Source organism: Stylophora pistillata, chromosome 1 (genome assembly GCF_964205215.1).
Source record: "Stylophora pistillata chromosome 1, jaStyPist1.2, whole genome shotgun sequence".
Taxonomy (NCBI): Eukaryota; Metazoa; Cnidaria; class Anthozoa; order Scleractinia; family Pocilloporidae; genus Stylophora; species Stylophora pistillata.
Window position 1 is genome coordinate 55,039,113 of NC_142519.1, and position 26,757 is coordinate 55,065,869.

At 38.0% G+C, this 26,757-nt stretch overlaps 2 protein-coding genes across 5 annotated transcripts in view; one reads left to right on the plus strand and one right to left on the minus strand.

Annotated features, from left to right (window-relative positions):
- Positions 1 to 14,831, minus strand: part of LOC111320897 (TAF5-like RNA polymerase II p300/CBP-associated factor-associated factor 65 kDa subunit 5L) — a 19,821-nt gene extending 4,990 nt beyond the window's left edge. The window contains exons 1-3 of the mRNA XM_022923631.2: positions 13,918 to 14,831; positions 13,096 to 13,241; positions 12,308 to 12,445 (exon numbers count right to left, since the gene is read on the minus strand). Coding sequence (XP_022779366.2) covers positions 12,308 to 12,445; positions 13,096 to 13,241; positions 13,918 to 14,747 — 1,114 coding nt within the window. The 5' untranslated portion in view covers positions 14,748 to 14,831. The remainder of the gene's footprint in view (positions 1 to 12,307; positions 12,446 to 13,095; positions 13,242 to 13,917) is intronic.
- LOC111320912 (hexokinase-4-like) lies at positions 9,150 to 25,533 on the plus strand. Of its 4 annotated transcripts, none has more exons than XM_088763324.1 (7): positions 9,150 to 9,185; positions 18,194 to 18,292; positions 19,480 to 20,007; positions 20,797 to 21,089; positions 22,309 to 22,464; positions 23,626 to 23,779; positions 24,555 to 25,533. In XM_088763324.1, exons 2-7 carry the CDS (start codon positions 18,221 to 18,223, stop codon positions 24,750 to 24,752), a joined length of 1,401 nt encoding a protein of 466 aa, XP_088619450.1. In that variant the 5' UTR covers positions 9,150 to 9,185; positions 18,194 to 18,220; the 3' UTR covers positions 24,753 to 25,533. The 4 variants fall into 4 exon arrangements, with proteins under 4 accessions (XP_088619450.1, XP_088619447.1, XP_088619449.1 ...); XM_088763321.1 differs by lacking the exon at positions 9,150 to 9,185 and adding an exon at positions 15,336 to 15,482; XM_088763323.1 differs by lacking the exon at positions 9,150 to 9,185 and adding an exon at positions 15,354 to 15,376.
- The last annotated feature ends 1,224 nt before the right edge of the window (positions 25,534 to 26,757 follow it).

Sequence of the window (26,757 nt, forward strand, 5' to 3'; positions counted from 1 at the left end):
GTTACTAACGTTCGACAACACTGATGTTAAATTAAGAAAATCCACTTTAAGTTTTAACTGTTGTAACCGGATATTCTTATCCAGTTTATCCAAAGAAACAATAGGGAACTTAACCACTCAGCAGGACGTCAGGCCGAGGAAGACGTCGATTTAAAAAATGAACTTATATTTTTAGTTAGAATTCCGCGAATGGCCGAATGTGCTTATCATCTCTCATGACGCTACTCCTCAACATAATAATAATAATAATAATAATAATAATAATAATAATAATAATAATAATAATAATATCAAAATTTTATTAGAAAGCTCCATCACAATAGTGGTTTACATAGAGGTCCTAAATACTAGATGTGTATTATTTAAAAATACTATTAAAATATAGAAATTTGAGCTAAAATCGAAATATAAAAATGATTACAACATATACACTGCAAAAATTAATTAAAAAATACTTAATTATAATTAAAATACTTAATTATATTCGGTATAACGAACGAGGGCAACGTTGAGCTTCAAATGGAAAGTTAAATAATTTGCTGTTGGGGTTTCCGCTTTTAAATCGCGCAAATTTTTAATTGGTAATTTCATGTTGTTGTTTTTCAGAGGACGGCTAAGAAATGTACAAAGTTTTAAAACGCACGTGCTGAACTATTGTTCAGATCTTTTGTATTGCCATGTCTGCCACGTCTCGTTGCCTCCATTGTTGTCGTTGTGGTTTGCTTACGGCTCCTTGGAGTGCAACACAACTGAGGAATTCACGATTCTTGAAACAGTAATACCACGGATGCCACGAATACAACAAACACAGATTTTTCTAGTTGTTTGTGAGCTTTTTATGATTCATCGATTGATCAGTCTCGAAAAGTCTTCATTTGTCACAGTAAGTTGTCGAAAGCTTTAAACGCTAAAAACTAATATTAACGATTGGAGAATAAATTCCTTATTGCGTCCTGGTGCGAGGTCTTTTAGCAAGTGACAGTGCTGTAATTAATTTTCGAAACAGTAAACTTTTGAAATCCTCAAATTTCTGTTGTCCTTTGTACCTCTTGTTATCACGGGATATTCGATTAACGATTGGAGAAGAAATTCCTTATTGCGTCCTGGTGCGACGTCTTTTAGCAAGTGACAGTGCTATAATTAATTTTTGAAACAGTAAACTTTTGAAATCCTCAAATTTCTGTCGTCCTTTGTACCTCTTGTTATCACGAGATATTCGCTCATTTCTGGCTGGAGAGATGGTATGGTATTTTGCATGTCAACGATCCAAAAAAGTTTTCAGCCCATTGACATCAGCGAGAAACGCCCCACTGCAAGGCATTCAAGCCTTCTTTGTGTACCATGTCGTGGCAAAATTCGTGAACAAGTCCAAAGAATAAAAGCTAAAAAAAAAAAAAACATCTGTCTGTTTTGAAACGAGGTCTTATAGTACTTTATTCTCCTGCATGCATGATCGTTCTAGCAAACCGCTTGCACATGTTGAATGCATTATATCAATTTGGGAAAACTTGGATAATGTTCAAATTCCTGCACTACATTTACGAATGTTACGTCACGTGGCATACCTTAGGTATGGTGGGTGGGTTCCTTATCAAAAAATTTGCTCCAAAGTTGAAACTGGAAATTCAATAAGGAACCGTACAAAACAATTGAACATTTTTCCTTGCAGATATAAAGGGGAGCTTAAAATGTGACCAAATACTATCATTTGATATCCAACAATTGAACACTTTTCCTTGCAGATATAAAGGGGAGCTTAAAATGTGACCAAATACTATCATTTGATATCCAACAATTGATAAATCTTTACTTAATAGAAGTCATGCACAAAACTCAGAAAAGAGAATTTCGTCCGCTATGATGAACGCCTAAACCATGAGCGCAATAGCATCGATGATTTCCACGATTTGCAGAAAAACACCGGGCGATCTACGGTTACCATGGATTATTTATTCAAACAACACTTATCAAACTGTAGTTGGTTGTCTAAGCGTCTCTGTTCTAATTGTCTTTCCTTTCTCGATGTAAGGCTTTTCTATACGCCGTAACGAATGCGACCTCATTGACAGTGCCTGGTGAAAAAAATATTTATGATATCCTATACCAGTATCTTGCGTTTAGTTACAACAGATCCAGCAAAACAATTCTAAACATTTTTAACGGGCGTGCGGGAGGAAATGCGATTCCCCTACGAAGACTTGAACTCCAACCAGCTCAGATTTTGCTGGTAGATGCTCTATTGCAAGAGCTACCGAAAACTGAGCTAAGTTCTTATGCGACAATCGCCCTTCATGTTGTAATGATCAGTTATGTCAGAAACGTGCCATGTGCAGTGATGGAGAAACTTTAATAAGCTTAATAAGCAAAAGCACTGACAACCAACTGGTTTGTAAAAGAGCACACCTACAGTTGTGTCATTTTATATTTTAGTGAAAAATAACGGCAACAAAAATGAAACGTATATAAGAACGATCCTTCGCAGTAAAGCACTATTTGAGCAATAGTGGAAATCAGACCTGAAAAAAGTAAAATGTAAAATGAAGTAAAATGTAAAGCAGACATACTGATCCATTGTTTTCTACGCTAACAGCTGGACATCAACATCTAAAGAAAACCTCAACAACATTCTTGGACTGCAAAAGAGAGCTGCAAGGATCATCTTAGACGCAGAACCACGCTCACGCACATTGCCTTTGTTCAACACGTTAAATTAGCTTCCCTTCTATCAAGAGGCGTACGTCAACGGATGCACATTAATTCTCGAGAGAACACTCGATAAAATACCAGAATACCCGAAATCTCTCTTTCAACTGAATTCTGATGTTAACTCCAGAAATACACGTTACAGCAATCTAAACCTACGCTGTCCCAAATATGACAACTCTACCGAAGGGGGACGAACGTTCACAGTTAGATCCATCAAAGACTGGAATAATTTAGAGAAAACGCTCAGAAACTCTAAGGACACAAAAAGTTTCAAAAAGAGACTAACACTTTTTTAAAAAGCCAGATAGAAACTAACAATTTCAGCGCGCCATTTTAGGTTCTTTGTTAATTAAAATGATTTTCTGTTAATCATAATAAATAATAGAATAACACTTAATAGTATTGTTTATATAGGTACATAGATAGAGGGCCACAGGAACAACAATTCAACTACTGTCACGTGCTACCCACTTGAAATAAAGTTTATTCTATCGTACAAAGTCTATTGCTCTTCACAAGAAGGCTCTGTTTCCGGCGTCGTTCCGATTGCCACAGACGTGGTTTTCCAAAGTATCTTCAGATGTAAACGAAGATATAGAATAATCTGATTTAAGGCAAAATCTACTACTGGAAATAAACCAAAAATTCCACTCCATAGACTCTTTCCATCACCCACAAACTGTAAAATCGTTTTTCTCGAGGTAACGTCTTCGTCATCGTTGCTTTTGGCTTGCAACACACCCAGACATTAAGGAAAGGACTTAAAGAATGTGGTACATTTCCAAGTACAATTCAGCTGAACAAGTGGAAATCACAAGAGACAAGTAAATAGACACACTCTGTTCAGGTGATATGAAAATCGTTAATTCCTTCTTGGGTAAAATCAATTAAGTCGAAGTCATGGAATGACTTCGAGTTCGCTTTGTCATAGAGCTCAAACTTATCTCTTGTCAGATATTCGCTACGAAGTTTCCCCCTTTTTTTTTCGCCATGGAAATCCGTACTTTTAGAATTTTTCGCGGACAACCTCTTTTCGATACAAATTTCGTTAGTTTGGAGGGCAACTTCTCGAAAACAAAGCGTCGCGCCCCACTGGAGAATTTGCACTGCTAAAAGACAAAAATCGTAACTTTCTGAGCTAAGTATTACCTTTGGAACAATCCACTACCAAATTCTAATTCTTTAGACGAGCTAATCGAACAGAGAAAATATCATACGTTATCCACAGGTATCCCAAGCATTGAGGTGGTATAAATACTGCGTAGTAACGCAATGGAGGAACAATTTCCAAGCGATACTTTCACGCATTTTCAAATCATTTCCGATAACTGAAAATCCTTCGCTTAATCGGTAGGAATTCCTCTTTATTTACGGTCTGGCGAAGACCGGAAAATTTACTGGATTCGAATCGATGCGATTGGATCAAATTGCGAACAAATGCAAACTAAATCAAGATTCGTCGACTGATCAGTCTAAAAACTCATGAGCTGTCACGACAACTTGTCGCACGGTAATTGACATCAGCTTTTAATGACAAAAGCTAATAATAACGATTGCAAAAGGCATTCCTTTTAGCGTCCTGGAGCGAGGTCTTTTAGCAAGTGTCAGTGCAAAATTCAGTTGTCTGAAACAGTAAACATTTGTAATCGTAAACATCCTATTGGCCTTTGTACCTCCTTTAATCACGGGATCTTTGCTAACTAGATGATTTCAGGCCGAAGAGATGGTGTGACATTTTCAGCGATCCAAAAAAGTTTCCGCGCCCCAGTGACGCCGGAAAGGAACAGCCCCTTGCGAGGCGTATCTTTGCAGGCTGTGCGTATCTTTAATAAAGAATAACAACAATATCGGGGAAAAGTTTATTTAGTCCGAAGAACGCAAGAAAAAGAAAAGCGTGTTTTGAAACGAAGCTCTACTTAATTCAATTGAAATATAGTGATATAAAAGAATCCAAAGGGCCATGGGTCGCACTTGGCAAAGTTTGGTGTGAATGTGGTCACTTTGGTGTAAAAATCTGTCATCGGGGCACATTGCCTAATGCGACCCTAACTTTTCCAGTTCGCAAAAACTTTGAAAACCGGCCAAAACATCAAAGACGCCGTAGTGCTTGGGTGGGGCAGGCAGCTTTCGGAAAACTCGGGCTAAACAATAGCTTTCACAGCGGTAACTGTCATCGCTTGTCAGTAAACAGCAAACAGATAATATGCCATAAATCTAACAGCACGCGAGATCTGCTTCAGTTCGCGCTCTTTCTTTACCATGGACGGACATGGATTTTATTATTACAATTCATCACGGTTCCCCGTTTATTTCGGTGGCAACGCAGAGTATTCACATAGAGTATTCGACTGGTCGCGGAACTGACCAGGCACATGGCGCTCGAAGTAATCTTCGCTGACGTCGATTTCTCGCTCTCATCATAGCGGCAGTCAAAACAGTTAAACAGGCGCTAACCCATCTTTCGTACATCATAAGACAAAAAAGTGCTTGTGATTTAACTGAATAAGAAGAATAAGCATCACCGTGATCGTTGTTAACAATGCTTCAACGGGACGCATTTTTTTAACGTTTGTTTTCCTTTTTCAGCTCACTGCTCTCTCTCCCCATAACACGTGGATAAACGTGTGTCTGGTTTATCAAAGTGTCATCACTGATATATTTTTTCGCCTAGTGCGACCCTGATAATTGAAACCAAAAGTTTGCTTTCCGGTCGCCGCTTCAAATTTTCTGTGGTTTTTTGCCGGCAAAGTTGAAAACTTTGCCCAAGTGCGACTCATACCTAAGCGTTATTGAAGAGTGACTACATTCCCCAAATTCTCTCATAAATATGTTTTTACCGGTGTAAAGCATACGTAGGACCATTCAGAAGTCAAATGGTCAAGTTCTAAAAGACTTACTGGACACTGTGCTTTAGCTACTGTAGACCGTTAAGAACACACGAAGAAAACAAAACCACTTGAAAGTTCGCTATTCGGTATAGAGTTTACTGAAATAACCACGACGACAATTTGACGTCTTCCCATCAGTTGTACTTTATGGAAAGTGATTTGATTTGAGCCCCGAGAAACAGTACAGTTGCCTCTCAAGTCAAACCAGGTCTCATCTCACGGTATGCAATGGCAGAGTTTTCATGCCGTGAAATACCACGCTTTACTTTTTAATTAGGTTTTCAGTAATACATTCAAGTGATTAAAGGGGATAAGTTTCGAAAGAAACTGTGGTGCAGCGTCGGTGGGGGTATTAAAAGATGACAGTTTTATCTGCTGAGTCGGTAATGTAAACTGGCCACCGTTAAGAGATCCTAATGACACTGACGTTCCGAGCGAATGACGATGTTCACTGGGTTTCTCCTGCTGTCTAAAATACGCCTGTGCTATGTAGTGTTGAGCTTCAAAATTTTTCATCATTTCAATAACTGTTAAAACAGTTAAAAGAAAACAAAGACTCAGTCATTCCCTAGCACTTTCTACAGCCCTTAGAAGACATGCAGAAAAGAGAAGGAACTATTTAAGTCTCAACAGCTTAAAACAACGGAAGCAGAACCAGGAACAGAACGAGTTGTGATAGCCAACGGAAAATTCATTTAATGGTCTGACCAGGCCCGCAAAATCTTCTTGTAATGATCGCGAAGGAATTTACCCCACAAACACAGCACACGAGGGGAACAACAAGATCGTGTGCATCACACATAGGTTTCCACGACTAAGTATTCGTATGGACAACTGAACTGTTCAAATCAAACCGTTCTTTTTTTTTTTATAATGAAATGCATAATTCGCAAAATAGGACAAGTTTTTACCAACTTTTAACCTTTACTGAATGTGCATTTTCCCGACATGTAGGCTTATGCTGAAAGCACGTGATGTCAAAAACAGCTGAATGATTTTGAGGAAAAAGAGTTGATATTGTTACACATAATTGGGAATTCCTTATCTGAGCTACTCAATAAAGGATCGCTATGGTGGTTTGGCTATCAATTCTCTGAAACCGCAACAGTAGATTCATGCAGAAATGCCGATCGTAAAAAGCGTGAGTGGCTGGCTTTTCTCGCACCCTTCGAACTCTAATGGGGTAGTTCTTTTGCAAAGATTGTCCTATTTCCTCTTTTACGACAATTCAATGTTAGAAACACTCTTTTGCATGTATAATCGTTCTAGTAGACCACTTGCAACATGATGAATGCGTTATATTAATTTGAAATAATTTGGAAAATGTTGCATAACATTTACGAATCTTGCACAACATTTACGAATATTGTATCAAGTGGCACTCATTCAGTTTGGTGGGTGGGTTCCCTTATTGCAAAAAAACTGCTCCAAAGTATTTAAAAGTTTGAAACTGGATAATTCATTTGAGCAATGTACAACAACCAATGCACATCTTTTCCTGCAGATTTTAAAAGGTGACCTAATAATATCATTTGATTTCCAAAAATAATTAAATCGTTACAGAATAGACTAATTAATCCAAAAGTCGTACACATTTCTGAGAAACGAGAATTTTGTCCACAATGGTGGACGCTCTCACCTTGAACTCAGTTATGGAAATATCACCGAATACATATATTTTTAACATGCAGTGAGAGATCAAACGATATGAAATCATAAGGATTATCGCATTTACCAAACAGATATGAGTTGAGCAAGTCTCATTCATCCAATTGTCTTTCTTTTCTCGATGCAGCTTAAGGCGTTTCATACGCAGTAACGAAAGTGACCTCAAGGATAATACCTCTTGAAAAATATATCTATGCTGCCCTACATTAAAGTTTTGCAATTTTTTAGTCTTGATCCCGTAAAGAATAAATTTCAAACAGTTTCTGACTAACGCGAGGAAGAAATCTGACTTGAACTCCATGCAGCTCAGATTTTTCTAATGGATACTCTCTTACAAGAGGTACAGGAAACTATGTGGTAAGGTAATTTGACCACTAAGATTTTATGCGACAAACACCCTTCATGCTGCAAGGATCAACCATGTCACAAGCGTGCATGTGCATAGATGTAGTTCCTAGTGGTGCAGAAAGTGTTATCAGCTGAATATGCAAATATGGTGACAATAAAATGATTTTCAACTAAACATACCCACAGTTGAGTTATTTTGTGATGCTGTAGTGAAGCTAACGCAAGGAAAATAGAGCAAAATGTAAAATAGACATACTTCACGCTCCAGCCTTTGTTTCCGACCTTGTCCGATTGCCACAGACGTTGTGGTTTTCCAAAGGATCCTCGGATGTTACAGAAGATGTAGAATGGTCTCATCGAAAGGCTAAATTTACTCTGGAAAAACCAAAAGATTCCTCTCCATAGACTTGCCATTAATTATAAATTCCTTTTTTCCAGGGTAGCCTACTCGTGTTTGTTGCATTTGGCTTGAACTCACTCAGACATTAAGGAAAGAATTCAAAGAATGTGGAAATCTATATGTACGATAATTCAGCTGAACACGTGGAAATCACAAGAGACAAGCAAACAGACTCACTCTGTTCAAGTAATATGGAATTCGCTAATAGTCCTTCTCGGGAAAAATCAATTAGAGAGGATTGATAGTATGATGTCGTTTGCCCTTTGGTACAGTGATTGCATAATAACACAAAAGGGTTTGCACGCGATAAAAAGCATGTCATGCGAGGCAAACAGTTTTCATGCATTTTTAAAATAATTTTTGCTTCTTGAAGGACATTTTCTCGGTCAAGATGAATTCTCTTGGAAACGACTAGAAAACTCACTGGAATCACCTCGATACAATTGCGTCAAACCAAGTTTCAACAGACGGATTAGCTAGAGCTATCCATGAGATTCTCTTGGATCACAACCACGCTTGAAGCAGTTCTACGTATGGATTTGAACTTAAAGACACAGATACACATAAGGTCAGGAGGTGCGCGGGGAAAGGGACTCAACAAAGTAACTAAAGGAATGCCCCAGAGGTGCAAATCCTTACACTTCGAAACTACACGTTCGATTAGCAAAATAAATTAATAAATTAACTAAGGACTCTTCTTTTTTTTTTTTTCTTTTTTTTTTTTTTAATCTGGCGGCTGCATTATATGATAAGAAAGGAAAAAAGGAGCTACTACACGTTTAAGTAACTCTCTAGAACACTTGACAGGATCATCCGTTTTCCTTATCATTCCTTATTCCTTATTCATGTGTTCAGACCCGCACTTGGGACAACGTTACCCTTGAACAGCTAGCGTTGATTGCTAGCTCTTAGTGGTAGCATTTTGTCAATAAATGAAACCTACATCATAAGGTGCTTATATAATAAACTCCTTTCGCCGGCACGCGCAGTATAGTTTTAATCATTATGCAACGTGATTTTCTGTTCCAAATATTGGGACATTTTCGCTTCTCCCGGGACCAATGCGTGACTAAGAGAGGTCAGAGGTGAAAATATAAAAGCTGTAGAAAAGAAACACTTATAATCAAAACAAAAAAACATTGAGGCTAGACGCAAAGAGGATAGGTGGATTAAAGGTAAGACTTCTAAGAGAGTCTGTGACTGCTTCTGTATCCACCAAAATGTGAGAAAATTTTTTTTGTGTGTTAAATCAACATGAACTGCGAGATCCACCAAAACTATGTGCGCATATCAAGTGCCCTCGACGATTTGTACATTATTGTCCAAATGGAACCTAGAATGTTCGGGGGAGAGTGTAAGATAATAATCGCTCGTTGGACGTCAGACATCGCGTCGATTCTTTAAGTATATTCGTTTCATCTGCGCACAAAAGATGACGAAGGTTAACGCTATTTCAATCCCCTTGAATGAAAAGCCTATTTTGCATCGAGAACGGATGTTTTTGTTCGCGCCGTGAAGTGAGAATTGCGTATATTTCTCCGGAAATTAGCTTACTCACTAAAGCGAAGCACGTAACAGCTCTTACCACATACCTACACCTGCGCATTTGTATTGAGCAAAGCTCGGTATTATCGCAAAGAAAATCAAACTTTTACCCGAACAAAAGTGCGATGAAAAGACAAATTTACTTGCTTTAGTCTCCTCATATAAGAAAGTATCGCCACGATAGGTTCATTTATTTATCTGTTTTGGTCCTGTTGTGGTCCGAATTACGAAAGGATTATTTAAACGTAGCCTATGAGAGCGTGAGGATTTTTTAAAGGAGAACGTAAGGGCATTCACCAGAGGAAGCCGGTATGGAAATAAGATAGCGATTTACCTCTTCAGAACCAGAGAGGGACAACTCTAAAATCATGCGTAGCGTTTGAGAAGGTTATTAAAAAGCAGGCAGGGATAGTGAAAACTAGGTCTGCAACGCGTATGACGGATGGCCACCTATGAACAGAAATAAAGTCAGTATCTTACTGGAGAAAAGAGTCGGAAAGACATCACCGTGAAATAATCCTCGAAATTTACCCTCTGGGGCAAGGTCTCTTGTGCTATCTGCTAAGAAATTGCAAGCCCCGTAAATGTAAAAGTATCTATATTATTATTTATTTTTTTTGAGCCAAAAGTTTTGGACATATCTCTAAGCCGAGAGTTTGCTTTCCTTGAAATTCCAAGGAAAACAAAACTCCGTTTTGAGAAATTGAAAGTTCGGCCTATCGCAAATTGATTAAGGTGAAGTGACAGTGTACTCTACGAGCATCAATAGGCACCTTTAAGAGACAATACTGTGAAAACCTTCTTTGTTCATAAAAACATCTATGCAAGAAACAAAATAAAATGAAGGCTTATGATATCTCAGGTATTGGACAATCATTTGATAAACAGACGGAACTGGGGATTTGAGCAAACTGTGTTGAGGCAAAATTGTCTCTGTCAACTGATGAAAAATCCACTTTGGGTTCATTGCGCAATTTTTTGCGAGTAAAGCAGCAAAGCTGCTGAATTTCGACTTGCTCGCGGTGGTCAAATTTTCTCGACGTAAATGGCCCCGCCTTCTAAAGATAAGAAAAACACCAGTCCAGGATAATTCAAGGTAAAATACACTTTGAGTCCTAGCCAAGAGGTCTGATATTCCTTCTGAGAAGTCAGAGAGGATGCCGAGAAATGAATTATTCTAAGAATTCAGTTAAGAGCTATTTTGGACGATGATATTTTCCACGAACATTTTTGGCCAAACATCAAAATCTGAACAAAAACAGTAAAAAGCATCCAGCAGTGGACGAGGAGAGAGCTCAACCGTGTGAAACTCCGATAACAGCGAAAAAAAAAACAGAAAAAAAAAAAAAAAAGGGCAGGTCTTCGACGATAAACTACTGAATAGAACATCCTCTTGGAGTGGGTTTTTACAGTTTGGTAAAACCTTATAAAAAACATGGCGTAAAACTTTGATAATTGTTAAAAAGAGGAATAATCCTTAAACAACGAAGGCAAAAGTTATCGCTACAAAACAAGCAATCTTAATAGATGTATGTGTAACAAAAACGAAAAACGCTTTTTTTTCCCCCCCACGGTGTTCAGACCTAACTTAACAATCATTATGATAGATTTCACATAAAAAAAAAAAAATATCAAATCAGTTGAATCCAAGGTGAACGACGCCCAATACATTTCAATTTCTGTGGAGTTTCAGGCATAAAAAGGGAACTCGACATTTGAAGAGAGCATCTTAGAGTAAAAAGGTTGTGGGAAGGTTTACGTCAGAATACCTAATTTCACCTTCAAGCCTCGCTTTCAAGGTGCAGACAGGTAAATTTGTGGGAAAAAAATATTCACAAAATACCGAAATCAAGAGATCACTCATATGAAATCCTTGATATTAACGAGGCTAGGGGTGAACTTTGGAGTAACTGAAGACAATTTTTAAAAAATGAAGGCCTTATTTTAACGATTTCAGTTTTAAATTTATCGGTAAAAGGGCCTTAAAAAAGCCAAAAGTAAAACACACCGGTTTTATCATATCATCACGCTCTACGATAACTGTGGGCCAGTTACTTCTCCGGGGAGTTTTCGGAAGTCCCACTGAGAGTTGCTCTTCTGATCAGTATTACTTACATAATTCTGGAGATTTCTGCTGAGCGCACGTGCGGCGCGTGCAGGAAAATTTTCCTGTTTGACCGGATACAATCCAGTTTCTGCAAGGTGAAAGTTTACTTCTCCAACATGGAACGGAAAAAATCCGTTCTTACATTTTTAATTATTGCCAAAAGGTCTGGGTAGCAGCAGATAGGTCACGAATTTAAGAAAACATACGACATTTTTCTGTCGAGACATGTTTTAAAAATGTCGTATCTTTTCTTAAATTCGTAACTTTTTACTATATATTCTTAGTCTCTGTTTTTGCTAAGAGGGAATTCGTAATATAAATAACCTTGTTATTTGTAAATCCCTTTAATGACTGTTTGAAGTGTTTTCAAACCAGAATTACGCTAGAACTTTCAAACTGGATTATGCATTAAGAGGATTTGCTCCCTTTTGACTTGTTTCTCTTTCAGTCAACATTTTTTAGTTTAAAGTTCATTTAATGGTTAAATAAAAAAGACTTTCTGTTTCATGGGATTTTCATCAGATAATCACTGGAGTAAGGTGTTTGTCTAAACAAGGATTTCGTTCAACTGGTTTTTCAAATTATGTCGGCCTTGTGATCAGAGGATCTCAAAATGTATGTTTGTTATGTTAATTTTGAACTTACCAGAGGTATCCTCTGATGCTGACAATAGAACAGAACCGTCTGCTGAGAATTGTGTAGCATACACTGGGCCACTATGACCATGTAAAGAAACCCTCTCGCTTGACACAGTTTCCAGTTTTGGTGTGCATGGAAGGAAATCTAGACATACAGAGAACAATTCTATATGAAAAAATGAATTTGATTGTAAAGAAACTGTTGTGCTTTATCAACGGAAAAGAGAATACTTAAGCAATTTCCTTATGCGTATCATTAACACTCTAACCCCTAAGGGTGATGAACATATAATTTCTCCTAATAGAACCCCCCTGAATCAAACATTAAGGTCAGGAGAATAAAGAAAATGATCAACTAAGGGAGCTCTTGATTGTGAAACAAACTCTCCTTGTAAGGACTAAAGGAAATGTAGAGAGAACAGTATGGAGAATATGCATACTGATGTTAAGGCATTCAAGAGTTCAGCAGCTAGAAGTGTTGCCATTCATGACTAATAGCATGTTCTCCCCTTACAGATAAATTCCAGCACTTTGTTAAGTTCCCCTTGCAGTTCCATAATTTGAAAACATAGTTGAAGAGATTTTATTGTAATATTGAGATATCCAGCACTACAACAAAGCACAAAGTCCCAAGGAAAAGCCAACCAATGCAGACTTCTTGATGCAGCATTCAACCTGCTCCCCACATCTCCCTACAGGTTGTTCTAATACTAAACAAAAATTTAAAAAATTCTGATATGAAAAAATAGTTCAAAAAGTTTGTTGGGCTGTTAGCTTACATAAACCAATAAATACCTGGGGCTAGTTGTACTTTAGATATTTCTGGTTTACTCTTTGATTGCACAAGTTTCTTTGGTGTCAAACTCCACAGAAGGATTGAGGAATCTTCAAAGCCACCACAAATAAGACCAGCATCTTTAGAAATGGCGGCAGAGCTTAATCTTCAGAACAAAAAAAAAGCATGAGCAAATACAAAAAAAAATTGAAAAAGATATTCTGCACACCTTTTTGTTTTCATAAAAAAATACTGAATTTTCAAAGCAGATTATGTTTGATATAAAGATTATTATACAATCAACACCCTTAAATCTTTTCACTGCCAGGAGAGACCAACCAATATATTCTCTTTACAGTGTCATTGTGATATCAGGCTGATTGGTGGTGAGAATTAAGTAAAATATCAGCAAAGGGACATTGCTTGATTAAGCACAAAATCTTAAATCCAACATTGTAAGAAACGTATGGCAGAATGTAAGAGTTGTTAATTTGAGGAAATTGTGATTGTTAAGACTGAAGCAAGTGGAAAACAAAGACATCAGAATCATTGATCAAGAGGAAATGAAATTTGTCAGATATCTGGTTTTTGATGAGTCCTGCCTATGATCGTCACCACACACCTTTCACTCTGCTTCAGACAGAGAGTTGGGGGAGACTTACAATAGGCTAAAATCTCAAGTACAAGAAGCAGAAACTCTAAATTGTTATGAAAACTGGCAAATCCCCAGGGTTGCCCACTGGGGGGGGAGTCCCTAGGGTTTCCCCATTGGGAAGAATCCACCGGGGTTGCCCCCCAATATGGCAGAGTCACTTTTCGTTTTTTTCACATACAGTTCTTACCCTTGGTAAGCATTCACAAAGGAGTGGAAACAAACTGGGGGCAGACAAGCAGGTCCATTCCTGATACGCCCAATACTTTCTTTCAAAGCCACCAGGCTCTCGTTTTCTTTTTCTGCGCTAGATTTCGCTTGTTTACCGCCTCTTGTGGCTCTGTAATTTGACACGGGTGCTTCTGTTTCATCCGCTTCCATTTCATCGCTGGTTTGCTTCTGTCCTGGTTTACTGTGCGATATCTCTATGCTAAAGTGTTTGTTCAACAGATGAAGCAACAGCACATGATCGCCACTTCTCAGAAATTGGACGAAATAAGTAAACACTTTGTTACTTAGTTTGACGACGTATTTACTTCGTCTAAAATTGGACGCAGTATCGCTCGATTTTAAACGTTCTAAGTCCGTTATCGCTTGTAAATGTTGAATTTCCTCTTTGTGCTCGATCGAGAAGTCGCCACTGTGCTTTGTGAAAAGCTCTTGAGCAGAAATCGTTTGGCCCTTCGCAACAAGATCCAAATAGATGTTGGCAAACATCGGGAACAAAAATTTGGAAAGTTCCACTCTATAAGCCGGATTTGTTCCCGTTATGAATGATTTTAGACTGGAGAATTGTTCATTTAGCGTGGCTGGGTCTGAACTGTTGGTTGCAAACGAGAATACATTAGGAATGCCACTTTCATTGCAAACCGTTCTCTTGCAAGCCAAGTCCTCCATTTTGTGCTCCACTGAGAAGTCCTTCAGAGAACTTTCACTCTCCGTGTACTTTCGCTGCTTTAAAAAGCTCGTAATTACATTAGATACCTGTTCGTTCATCTGATTCTTTTCATCTGCGCTCATATTTTATTTCAATCGTGCTTTTATAGTTCTTGGCATTAGTCAACGGCGTGGTCCGCCATTTTTTAAGAAAATTTACCGCTGAGTATTAATTGAGCCGAAACTATTCGCGATCGTCACGAAAGCGTCACGCCATTTTGCAAGAGTGCGTCACGCAAAGAGTGATATTTTCACTTTATTAAAAAAAAAAAAAAAAAAAAATGATTCGCACATGATTATCGTGCGAGTTGATATTCAGATCCCATGATGGGGGCTGTTTGAAATATTATTATGTTTTAAAAACACGAAATCTCTGGCAATAGAAGAGCAGTCAATTCTTGGGACTTCAAGCGTAAACTAATTTTGAAAGTTCGAAAAAAAGAGTAAGGTGCTTTCTAGATTTCTGCCACGGTTTCTCTTTTTGAGGATCTAAAAAAAAATCGTGGAACAACACAGAATTAATGAAAATGTCAAAATATCGTCTACTTAAATCATCCCAATTGTCAAAATTTACATATCATTTACTTATTATTAATTTCTTATTGCATAAGGAGGTAGAAATAGATACCGTAACAGAGCAAAGGGCATAAAATGGTAGAGCCACCGTCTCCTCTATTTCATCAGTACTCTGCGCTGTGTGTTGTAGAACGCAGGTAGGCCAGTTGGAATCTGTGAAATTTTTTTAATACATTTACGATAGAAAGGTTACGAGGTCTACGAAAGCAAACAAGCGTTCTTGTTTATTGCGGATTCTCCGAGGTATGTAAACTGCAAAAAAAATTTTTCTTTCTTTATCGATTTTCTTTCATCGTTGGAGTTGCTCCACGAGATAAGTAATCTTACTTCTTTCTCGGTTCAAATCAGAGTGAAGTGCTACATTTCTGTCAACAGTCTAAAACGAAAAATTCAACGCGATCACAAGTTTATGCTTTTTTGTTTTATTTTGTTTTTTGTTTTTATCTGTTCATGTTTATTCCTGGCAGCTCGCTTTAAGCAGAATCCTCCGAGCACAGGTCCACGGGTACTACATCTGTACACTACTGTCATTGTACAAGAACAAAAATATGAATTTTTTTAGGAGAGGGTTGCATTTAAAAACCCAAAATGGCCTAGGCGCTTGAAAAAATAGCTGACCGGTCTCTCCTTATTGAGTGCATTGTCTCAGGTGCAGTTTTTTTGGGCCATGCATATGCGCATAGCGAAGCCGATGCAGAGCAACTGCAGAATACCCTGCCATTCATTTACATGTCAAAGAACGAAGATAACACAATAGAGGCTATTCTTATTCAATGACAAAAATGATGGCAGGGTATTCTGCAGTTCAGCCATTTTTATCAAAATTGTTGAAAAAAAAAATTAAAATCTTGTGACGAAACTGCAACCTCGCTACGTTTAAGTTCCGAAGGTCAACGCTATAGCTCCCTCTTTCCCTTAGGGTGATATTTCGAATATTTGAGTATCGTTTTACCCGATCAGCCGAATACATCGTCGGATTTCGACGGAAAATCTTGAACAACAGTGACACGTGCACGTGCCCGACTCACGTTGTCTATATCCAAGTGATTTTTCTATCTTTTAATGCTGAAAGTCTTTGTAGGGGTGTTTTCGTATAAGGTACGGATGTTAAGAAACTGTTTTCACGCTTTTATTGAACGAATGTTAACCTAAGTCACACATGTTCTGAACCCGGGGGGGTACTCCCATATGAAACAGACGGGGATGCTCGTCGTCTCGCTCAGGGGTGAATGATTTTCGATTTTGGTCTCGCTTAGGTTGTTCCGGGCAAAGCGCCAATATTTTAAGCCGCCAAGGTTTCGTTTAGGGTTCCGCGAAGAAACACAGAATGACGCGAAGAGAAACAGAAGTCAAATTTTCTTTTTAACTTATTTTGTTTACCGTATTACCTCTGTAATTATAAATCAAAGATTGGTCTCCTTTAGGGGTCACAAAAAGCTTGAGCTACGCCCAGATGTCTCCTTTAGGGGTTAAATTCAAAATTTCCGACTAGCATCCCCGTCTGTTTCATAAGGAAGTCTCCCCCGGGGTTCTGACGTCCATCCGTAATCGGACAAGCTCTCGTACACCTCGAACACGGACAGCGAGGACTTCCGAATATTCCCGAAAGTACTCCAAAGTCCAAGTGATTAGGAGGGATTACGTGAAGGGCGTCTTCTGTAAAGTTCTCGAAAGAAGGTCAATTTCGCGTCGGTGGAGGTACAGTATTGGGTTTCACCCGAGGGCTCCTTCGATCACCAAGAATAACATCAACACTGAGTTTACAGAGCTATTGCGACACCAGAAGAAGTGGACATCTAAGCCGTTTACGCAATTTACGTCGCTTAAGGCCAAAGTGTAAAGTGTCATTTGTATCGGCAAGATTCCAAACAACTCAGGTAATTTGTTGACCAAGTGCAATTTTAAAATCTTCGTGCACCAGTGTCACTGCCTTTGGAGTTAAGAAGCGGTTTAAATTGCCACCACGTTCTCCGAACGAGAGAGGCACCAGGCCAGCCATGTCAGCTGGTTGAAATATTTAATGTCTGGATGCAGACTTCTGTATCGTCTGGGTGCTCGGAAAAGCGCTTATCTCGTATCACGATTTTATCTATAACTTGTACAATCCCGGCAGCATTATTGATATTCTTGTCATCCGGGTGCACTTGGGAAAAAGGCAATTATGGCTATTTTTTGGCAATTCAATGTACGCTTAAAATTCTGCTTAATCCAATTTCATGCATGTTTCGTTAACAGTATTGTCTAGTTATTCTTCCTCCCTCTAATGTGTTGATTACTACTCGAGCCAAATTTACAAGTTTGTGTATTAAAAGTAGACAAGGGGTTTTCGAGCTACTGTTGGAGCCTCGTGACGTCTGGAGATTAATGGAAAGAGGGGGGGGGGATACATTTTGATCAATTGGGCTTTCTAAGTTCATCGAACTAACCCAGAGCGATTACACCCTCAATGTAACGTTGTCTTTATTGGCACACCCCGTGCAAACAGTTCATAACAAAGAGGGCAAACTTGGAGCTTTGAGGAGGAATAAAGAAAGATGTAATTTTTCTGTAGAGTTAGCCAGAAACAAACCCAGATTCAGGTTTTTTTACCTTCCGTTAGCTAACTCTTAGCATGTGATTCCTCTTAAATTGGTAGACCTACCAATCCAAATATCAAGTTCTGTTGACTGACTGTGACCGTTTGTTATTAGTTCATAGAACAATAAAAGCAAATTTACACAAGCTGCATATAGCATTAGCTAGCTAGTCTTGGTGGGTACTAGTAATAAATAAGTAAAATTATATTACACATTTTAAGCTAAAGAGATTTCATTACTACAATATTACTGGGGTTATAAGCCATGCATTAGTTTACTACATTATAAGCTAAAAGATACGTACAGTTGTCATACAAATTTTACAATAATAATACAATAAAATTACTAGTGAGTTAAAACACTTCTTTATTCTTGCAGATTAGATCACCTTTATTATCAAGCAACATGTTTTCAGCTATTCCTTTTGCACGGTCACTATTTGAGACTTTGACAAAAGCTCTCACAGGAAGAGATGAGGTACATAGCCATAAAATTGTGCCATCAATTGTGCCATCAATTCAGCTGCATAAGAATACAAATGCCAGCACCTTAGCAAATGTGTGGAGAACAGTTTCAAGGAAATGAAAACTCTTGTTGGGGGTGTAAATGGTTAATTATTACATAGATACCGATGAAATACCAGGATTTCTCCTTTTACTAAAAAATCATTTCTTCACCGTGCGCAGTGAAGATACTATTTTAATTTAATTTAATTTAACATAATTTATATAGCGCTAACTCCACTAATTGACCAAAGCACTTTACAATTCGTAATATTAAAATAATTAAAAAGATCCCACTGGTAATGAAATATGGATAAATTAAAAACCTATTTGAAGACTTATTTATAAAAATATCGCAGTAAATCCTGTTCCAAATTATCAAAAAGTTAAACACTATATGCTTTTTTAAAAAGATCGGTCTTTAAGTGTTTCTTGAATAAATTAATTGTATCTAAACTTCTAAGATCTAATGGCAGCTCATTCCAGAGTTTAGGTGCAGCAACGGATAAGGCCCTGTCTCCGTATGTTTTAAGTCTTGACTTTGGAACAGCCAGAAATTTTTGATCAGTAGAGCGTAGCGTACTTGAACATGTACGATAACTAAGTAATTCTGTGATATATAATGGTGCCATACCATTTAGGGCCTTATAAACTTATAAACTATTTTTATCTTTCACGTGTGAGGATATTGGTGTGGCCATGGTTACCAACATAATTACCCAATTGCTGTTTCGAAAATAAATAAAAAAAGTTGTCTTTTATGTGGAAATTTCATCAGTATCTATATAATAAACAGAACATTACATGGCCGCTTGGGGATATGAATTTTATCTTCTTGTGCTGAAAGTATATCTCATGAGTGAGCTGCGCTCACTCGTGAGAGATACTTTCAGCACGAGAAGATAAAATTCGTATCCCCGCGCAGCCATGTAATATCCTCTATTTCTGTCCACCAGCACTCAATTTTCAGGTCATTTACAAGCGGCTGGAATCTCACCTTTCATATTTTCAGTCAATGATAGTTAGAAGCAAACATCTTGTATACATGATACCTAACGACAATTACCCCTGACTTTCAGTATAGAACATCCACTCTCAAATAATAGTCAAAAAATCAAATTACAAATTAAACTTTTGTTGATTTTGCTTTATTTTTCTCAGGTGTTAGAGGTTTTGGGTGCCTTTGACTTGTCTAATGAATCACTGGAGGAAATCATGAGTCTTCTTATGAAAGACTTTGAAAAAGGCCTCTCTGCTGATGAAAGTGAGCGAGCACAAAGCCCAATAAAAATGCTTCCCACATACGTAAGGGCAATTCCTGATGGCTCTGAAGTGGGCGACTTTCTTGCCCTGGATCTAGGTGGAACAAACTTCAGAGTTCTAAAGATCTCAGTTGAGGATGGCAAAGTAAACATGGAAAGTGACATATTTCCTTTGGCCCAAGATCTGATGATCAGTGAAGCAAATATTTTGTTTGATTACATTGCTGGCTGTATATCACTCTTTGTGAAGAAAAATAAGATAAGTGAGAAGTCGCTGCCATTGGGGTTCACATTTTCATTTCCTGTGAAGCAGTTATCCCTAACATCTGGCCTATTGATAAGATGGACAAAGGGTTTCAGTGTTGCTGGAGTGGAGAATGAAGATGTTGTCAAATTGCTGCATGAAGCACTTGTTAGAACTGGAGTGGTGAGTTTCACAGTTGTGGTTCTAAGTTATAGATAATTTCTAGGGAATTAATCAACAGAATTCTGTTGGGCCTGAATTTGTTCAACTTTCTGAAACTGTTGAATTAACATGGATGGGAATACAAACATTTTTGATGCTATTCAACTAATGCACCCTCAAAGAATGATGGAAGTTAAGCAATACACATATGCCATAGTAGCTTGAAGCATTTGGCTGATCAATGTTCAAATTTTTTATTTTTATCCTTACTCTCATCTATTTGGATGGACTGTTCAGACCGACCCCCTCAAGTCCGGATAACTGAGGCTCGACTGTACCAGTGAATCACTTGAGAGCTACTTTTTAATTGCACACCTTTCTGCTCCTAATACTTGTTAGGGGAGGTCAAGGAAGCAGGAAGCTTAATGTATGCTTATAAGGGAAGCAAGGATGACACAGTGGTGAAAGTGCTCGCCTCTCACCGCTGTGACCCAGGTTCGATTCCCAGACATGGCATCACATGTGGGTTGAGTTTGTTGTTGGTTCTCGTCCTTGCTCCTAGGGTTCTTCTCCAGTTCCTCCAGTTTTCCTCTCTTCACAAAAACCAACATTCCAAATTCCAATTCGATCTGGAAATAGTGGACAAGAAGAGCCACCCAGTAAATTTTGAGTGTTTTTAATGTGAGCCACCCGCTTGGAAGATTGGGCAACCGCTTCCTACATTATCGACTTTAAATAAATTATTATATGCTATAGAAATTTTATTCCCAATATAGGATCTTTTCATCTTTAAATTCTGTCGTTTTGTAGAGCGCTAGTGTCGATGTTGTGGCCCTAGTCAATGACACTACAGGTACAATGATGTCTTGTGCATTTGAAAATCCATCAGTCAGTGCTGGATTAATCTTGGGCACTGGAACCAATGCATGCTACATGGAGAACCTTGATAATGTTGCTAAATGGGATGGTGACAGAGATGAACCACGACAAGTTATTATTAACACAGAATGGGGTGCATTTGGTGATAATGGAAGCTGGAATCACCTCCGAACGAAGTATGATGAACAAGTGGACAAGGAGTCCCTGAATCCTGGAATGCAATTGTAAGTGAAGTCCAGGTTGTGATCAATACCAGGGTAGCCAATCACCACAAGTAAATGATTTGAATTGATAAATCAGTAAATAGTTCATATTTTCATAATTATGACCTGTCTGGCTGATGACAATGAGTAGGGCCGCACAGGTTGACACGAGCTGGTCTGGAAAGAGCTATCAGACCCTGCACAGGTACCTTTGTAGCAAAAAATGTTAAGGAAAAGAAGAAAAGAGTAAAAAAAAAAAAATGTGTTTTTGACGATTGGTGGCTTTGTATCCTTCTGTATTATGATTTGACTTGAAAAAACAAAGGAGAAGTTTTTTTTTTTTTTTTCCTAAATTTTCAACAGTTAGTGGTTATACGATAAAATGCTTATTGACGGAGTTTTGTTGGGCCGAATGGGTAAATATTTGGCTGCAGGTCATGACAAATGGACCAAGCACAGCAAGATCTGTGCGCCATGACCTCGAGCCAAATTAAGTTTTCTGTCTGTTCCCCCCCCCCCCCCCACTCAGTCAATAACGAAATATTATGATTTGACCCATATGACCCTGCAAGCACAACCCCCATTGGAAACCATGGTGAAAGCTAATGTTTGTAGGGTTGGATGTTTTGATGGAGCTGGTCTGGAAAAAAAGCTGTCTTGCCTTGCACCCACACAGCTCTGTAGCATTTTCTAAGAGCATGAATTGGAATTGTGAACTTCAACATGGAGTAAAACAAACGAGAAGATAGGTCATATATCTCAATGAATTACAAGTTTCTCATTCTGACTCAAAGACAAAAAGGAGAATCATTATAGTAGTTGTCCAGTGTGCACTCTTCTTTCAGGTTAAAACAGTGTGTTCTAAAATTTGCAACAGTTAGTGTTCATATGATGAAATATGATGAAATATGTATTGACAGGGTTTGGTGAGGCCGGATGGGAAAATATTTGGCTCTTGTTCATGACACACAGACCTTGTGCCACCCTCGCACTCAGTCAGTTAGTACATATTATGTATCATGGATGGTTAAAGTCCTTTTTCAGTGACCAAGCACTGTTTTAGACATGGAGATCCTGTCCTATATAACTCCAGGATTAAGAATACTATTATGATTTTATTTTATCTCTAGAATACTTTCATTGTAAAGGGGTTTATACTGGGATTGCATTGCATAGTTGTATCCTTCTTTGGAAATATTTTGACGGCTTGTGAATTCTCATCATTTAAATTTCCCATCAGGTTTGAGAAGATGATTTCTGGAATGTACCTTGGTGAACTTTGCCGAATTGTTTGCATGAACTTGGCTGACAAGAAACTGCTGTTCAACGGACAAGTCAGTGACAAATTCAAGACGAAAAACTGCTTCCTTACCAAGTTTGTGTCTGATGTGGAAAGGTTAGTGCAGAAAAAATGTGACAGATGAAGTGTACCCAATATAATGTTATCGTCATGTTATTGTCTGATTCTGAGTGTAACTCGGAAATGTGGCAGGGAGGTCAATGGCTGGACTGTGTTGAACCACTTCATTGTGACAAAAATCATTGGAGGATTATCAAATGACCATTGCAGTAATCTCCTCATCTGTTGCTTGTAGGATTTCAGTATTGATCTGTGACTTGCTTACAACTTAAACACGAAGGCACGCTTTAAAAGGAGCCTTAGGTCCCACTGGACCATTTGTCAATCAACCGTCGTGTGATGAAGAACTCTCAGAGTAAAGTCAGCTTGAGCTACAGCTACTCCAAAGCAGTGGACAGCGGGCGCATTCCTCAAAATTTTTTTATGTCTTCATTAAAATACAAGAAATTTTGAGATTTGTATTTCCTTTGTCCAATGGAAACTGTCTTTATTTGTGGCGGTAAATTTTAGATTGAAGTAGGTGGTTTGCACGTTGCCTCATTGCCACCATGCTGGTGGAAGTAAACAATAGATTTCTCATTAGCTCCTTTTGTTCATCTACCAGCATTTAAATTTGACCCGCACACGTCAATGGTGAGTGGCAAATGAGCCTCGGTCTTCCCAGGGAAGACTTCCTTATATAGTGCGCCTTCGTGTTTAACCCATGCTCTCCAGCTCAAGAGAGAAGGAAACCATGTAGCTGAATCAAATACTCAGTGCTCCAAGCTGCAACCATTTTGGTTGCCCTGGTGGTAAATTTCGCCAAATGGAGACCAACAGATTTAAGCAAACAAAGCGCAAACAAATTTTAAGGAATTGAAAAATTCATCAATGTTTGGTGGAGTATTAATGAAACATACAAACAGTATCTCCTGTCTTGCTCTTTTTCTCTCTCACTGTTCCACAACTCCCAGATTAAATTTGTATTGAACATGATTTGTTACTGTGTCTCAGCAATCTTGTAATAAAAATATGCCACCATCAGACATCCCCAGACTCTTAAGACTCTAGATTAAAATTATATCTTGTCTTAAAAAAACAAAGCAGAGCTGGCACTTTTCATTCTAAATTCCAGTCAGTAGGTCAGAAAGACTTCAATAGTTTTTCTTCATGACCAAAGGAGCAAACCTCTTTATCTATCAATTTTTCTTTGGATAGTCATGAAAGGCACAAGATAGAGGAGGTTCTAAAAGAAATGGAAGTGGAGAAACAAACCTCAGAGTCTGACATTGAGATTTTGCAGCGAGTTTGTGCTGCCATCTCTATAAGAGCTGCCAGACTGGCTGCAGCAGGAGTTGCTACAATTGTCAAGGTATGTATTGTCAATTTAGAATTCTCTTTCTTTTTTTTTTTTTTTCTCTATTAATTAACCCCTTAACTCTTAGAAGTGATTAACATGTAACTTCTCCCCACTGTATCCCTGCATTATCCAGTAACCAGGTAATGAGAATACTCAAATCTATCAGGTAGAAGTTATTATCCCGTAACCAGGAAGTGAGTAGCAGTCAGAGAGGAGAAATAACTATCAGATCTCTTAAAGTTGAAGAGTTAAAGATAATAGCCCATTTCTGAATTATCCTTGGCCTCCTTTTCAAAACGAGTCCTGGTGCTCATCCTTTCATATGATTATAAGTTTTCATTTACATGCAAATTCAACTCATTTTCACAAGAATGGTTGAGCACCAGGCCTCGTTTTGAAAAAGAGGTCAAGTGTAATTTGGAAATGGGCTATTTCACATGCATTCCTGATCATTTACTTTGAAGTTCAGAAGACTTTGAGCTCTGGAAAACTGGGGTAATATTATTGTGTTGAGCAGAAAAAGCACAAAAGAAAACTTACTAGTAGTAGCAGATCTTGACGTTCAGTGTCTGGGTTTTGTAGATTCTTAACATGCCCTGATCCACACTGCGACTTGTCACAATTTGAATTTTTTACAAATTCGCTCAGGTTTTTGTTGTTTCACTCAGTTAGATGTTGTCAACCAGAAGGTGAAAACTCAATTTAAATGCTTTGTTGTTGCTATCGCATTCATGTCATCCATGGCATTGCTCCATTCAGATTGATTTTATCTTGTTTTTGGGTACAGAAAACAGGGAACTACACAACTACAATTGCCGTAGATGGAAGCCTCTTTAAAAAACACCCACAGTTCAAGCGTTACATGCAAGAGACTCTCTCTGAAATTTTGCCACAAGGTGATGTCACCTTGATGCTATCTGAAGATGGTTCAGGCAAAGGAGCTGCTCTCATTGCTGCAGTGGCGTCAAAATCGAAAAAACACTGAGCTTATCATCAGCTGAGTGGCTTTAATTATTATTTAATATTTATGTTATAATCATTATATTTTGCTGTAGAATAGCTAAGGACCTTCTGCTCATGGCAACATTAGAATGACACTTTGATGAGACAAAAGTTTCACAAACAGACTAAGCTCTTTCATACACTTGTTATCGTTCAAATTTATCGGTGGTTTGAATTCATTTCTCAATCAACCTATTCTCTAGTTGTGTTATTGAAGAGTAATGAGTTTTAAACAAAGACATTTGAACCATGGATAAAATTGAACAATATCGAGTACACTGTAAAATGAAGGCAGGTATATTTTTGCTATCCTTACCTTACAAATTCACACACAAAATAATTTTTTTGTTACATTTTATTCTTGACCAGTGGTTCCTGTAACAAAATTAAATTACACTTGATCTAACTACCGACAATAAATAACGACAAACGAAATAAATCTAGTGAAATGAATTAAAACATGCCTGACGGTTTGGATCTTAAGGGACACGAGACGAAGCATCACGAACGTACAATGACAACTAGGTACGTAAAATTAATGAAACTTTTCGCGCAAAAACTAAATTATATACTGACGCGAGGGGACTGAACCCAACAATGTCGATGGACCGCTGGCCCTCAAAATTCGTTGCAACACTGAGTCTTTCCTAACCAGCTCCCTCTACTAATTATGGTGAAAACCAATATCAAATTTAAAGTGAATGAGAAATGTCACGTACAATTTACAAATACTTTCAAGTCAAACAAAAAACAGATAAACCTCCTCTACTAACTATGTTTGAGTACTAAAAAATGCACCAACGGTACACCCTTAATGTACTCAAAACGATTCAATATTTATCAAAATTTCTGGAGTTTTGCAAAGCACAGAATGTTGTAAACCTGTTGTTCATTTTGAAGAAATAAAAGTAGTTAAAAAAAAAAAGAATTCGGACGTGTTCTTGTTGTTGTTGTTGTTGTTGTTTGTTGTTTTTTTTTTTTTAACGTGTTTTTTTGTAACAGGCAGGCCACGTTGAATTTTGGTCGAGTTTCGTCTTTATCCAATCTCCTATGGTAGTTAGCTGCGTGCTTTAAAGCCCTTTTGACAGGGGTTACTCCTTGGATAATTGACTTCACATGATCCCGTGTTGTTAACTTCGTTTTGTTCTTGTCTTCATTTCTCGATTTCATTCCTGTTGTAAGAAAAGGTTGCGTGACGGACCAAAAGAAGGTCTACCGTGGAGGCAAGTACTGTGTCGACATAAAATTTGTTACTTTGCACTTGTATCCAGAGGGACTTTAGGAAACGAGGAAACGTTCAACCCCTCCTAGCGTCTTGTCTTAAATAAAAAAAAAAGGTCAGAAACATTTTAAGTCAAAATGACAGATAAAAATTCATTCGTACGTTGTTTAGCCGAAATGACGTCGTTCGAAATAAATATCGCTAATTTTTGTTTGTTTTGTTTTTTTTCGTGTCTTGCTGCAAAACCTCGGTTATGTTTTTGACGGATCTCTAATCCTCACTCATTTGGTAGCTAATGTGATAAAATTCTCAGAAGCTCTTCTTTCACTCACTACATCTACTCTCGCTCGTCGATCCCCGATGACTGGTAAGGACTGAAAACGAGGTTAACGATGACTTCCGTCTCGCCGCCGATACCTTTCTTTCGCTTTCGCATCCACGTACGAAGATTATCTTTTTTTCTAAATTGTACAGACGATCGAATTTCTCACAAAGCCTTTTAAAGAGAAAAATCGCTCTAACTAACATATATCCGTGCGTTTTTGAGACTTTACCATTTCAGAAGGCGTGTGTAATCTAAAAAGTTATCAAGTAAGTACACCAACTTACATTGGCCAAAATGCATTTCCTCTAATTACCAACACCTATCTGGTCCAAAGTCGGCGGTAACAGAACAGCTCAGAGGCACAGCATTTTCCATCTTTCCTTTGATTTTATCTTCTTTCTTTCTTTCTTTTTTTTTTATTTTATCTAATAAGATCCCAGA

Excerpts from the sequence above, each read along its gene's own strand:
- LOC111320912 (XM_088763324.1), top strand. The coding sequence starts at position 18,221 with ATGTTTTCAGCTATTCCTTTTGCACGGTCACTATTTGAGACTTTGACA. Across the intron at positions 18,293-19,479 it reads CTCTCACAGGAAGAGATGAG|GTGTTAGAGGTTTTGGGTGC; the intron begins GTACATAGCCAT and ends TATTTTTCTCAG. Across the intron at positions 20,008-20,796 it reads CACTTGTTAGAACTGGAGTG|AGCGCTAGTGTCGATGTTGT; the intron begins GTGAGTTTCACA and ends GTCGTTTTGTAG.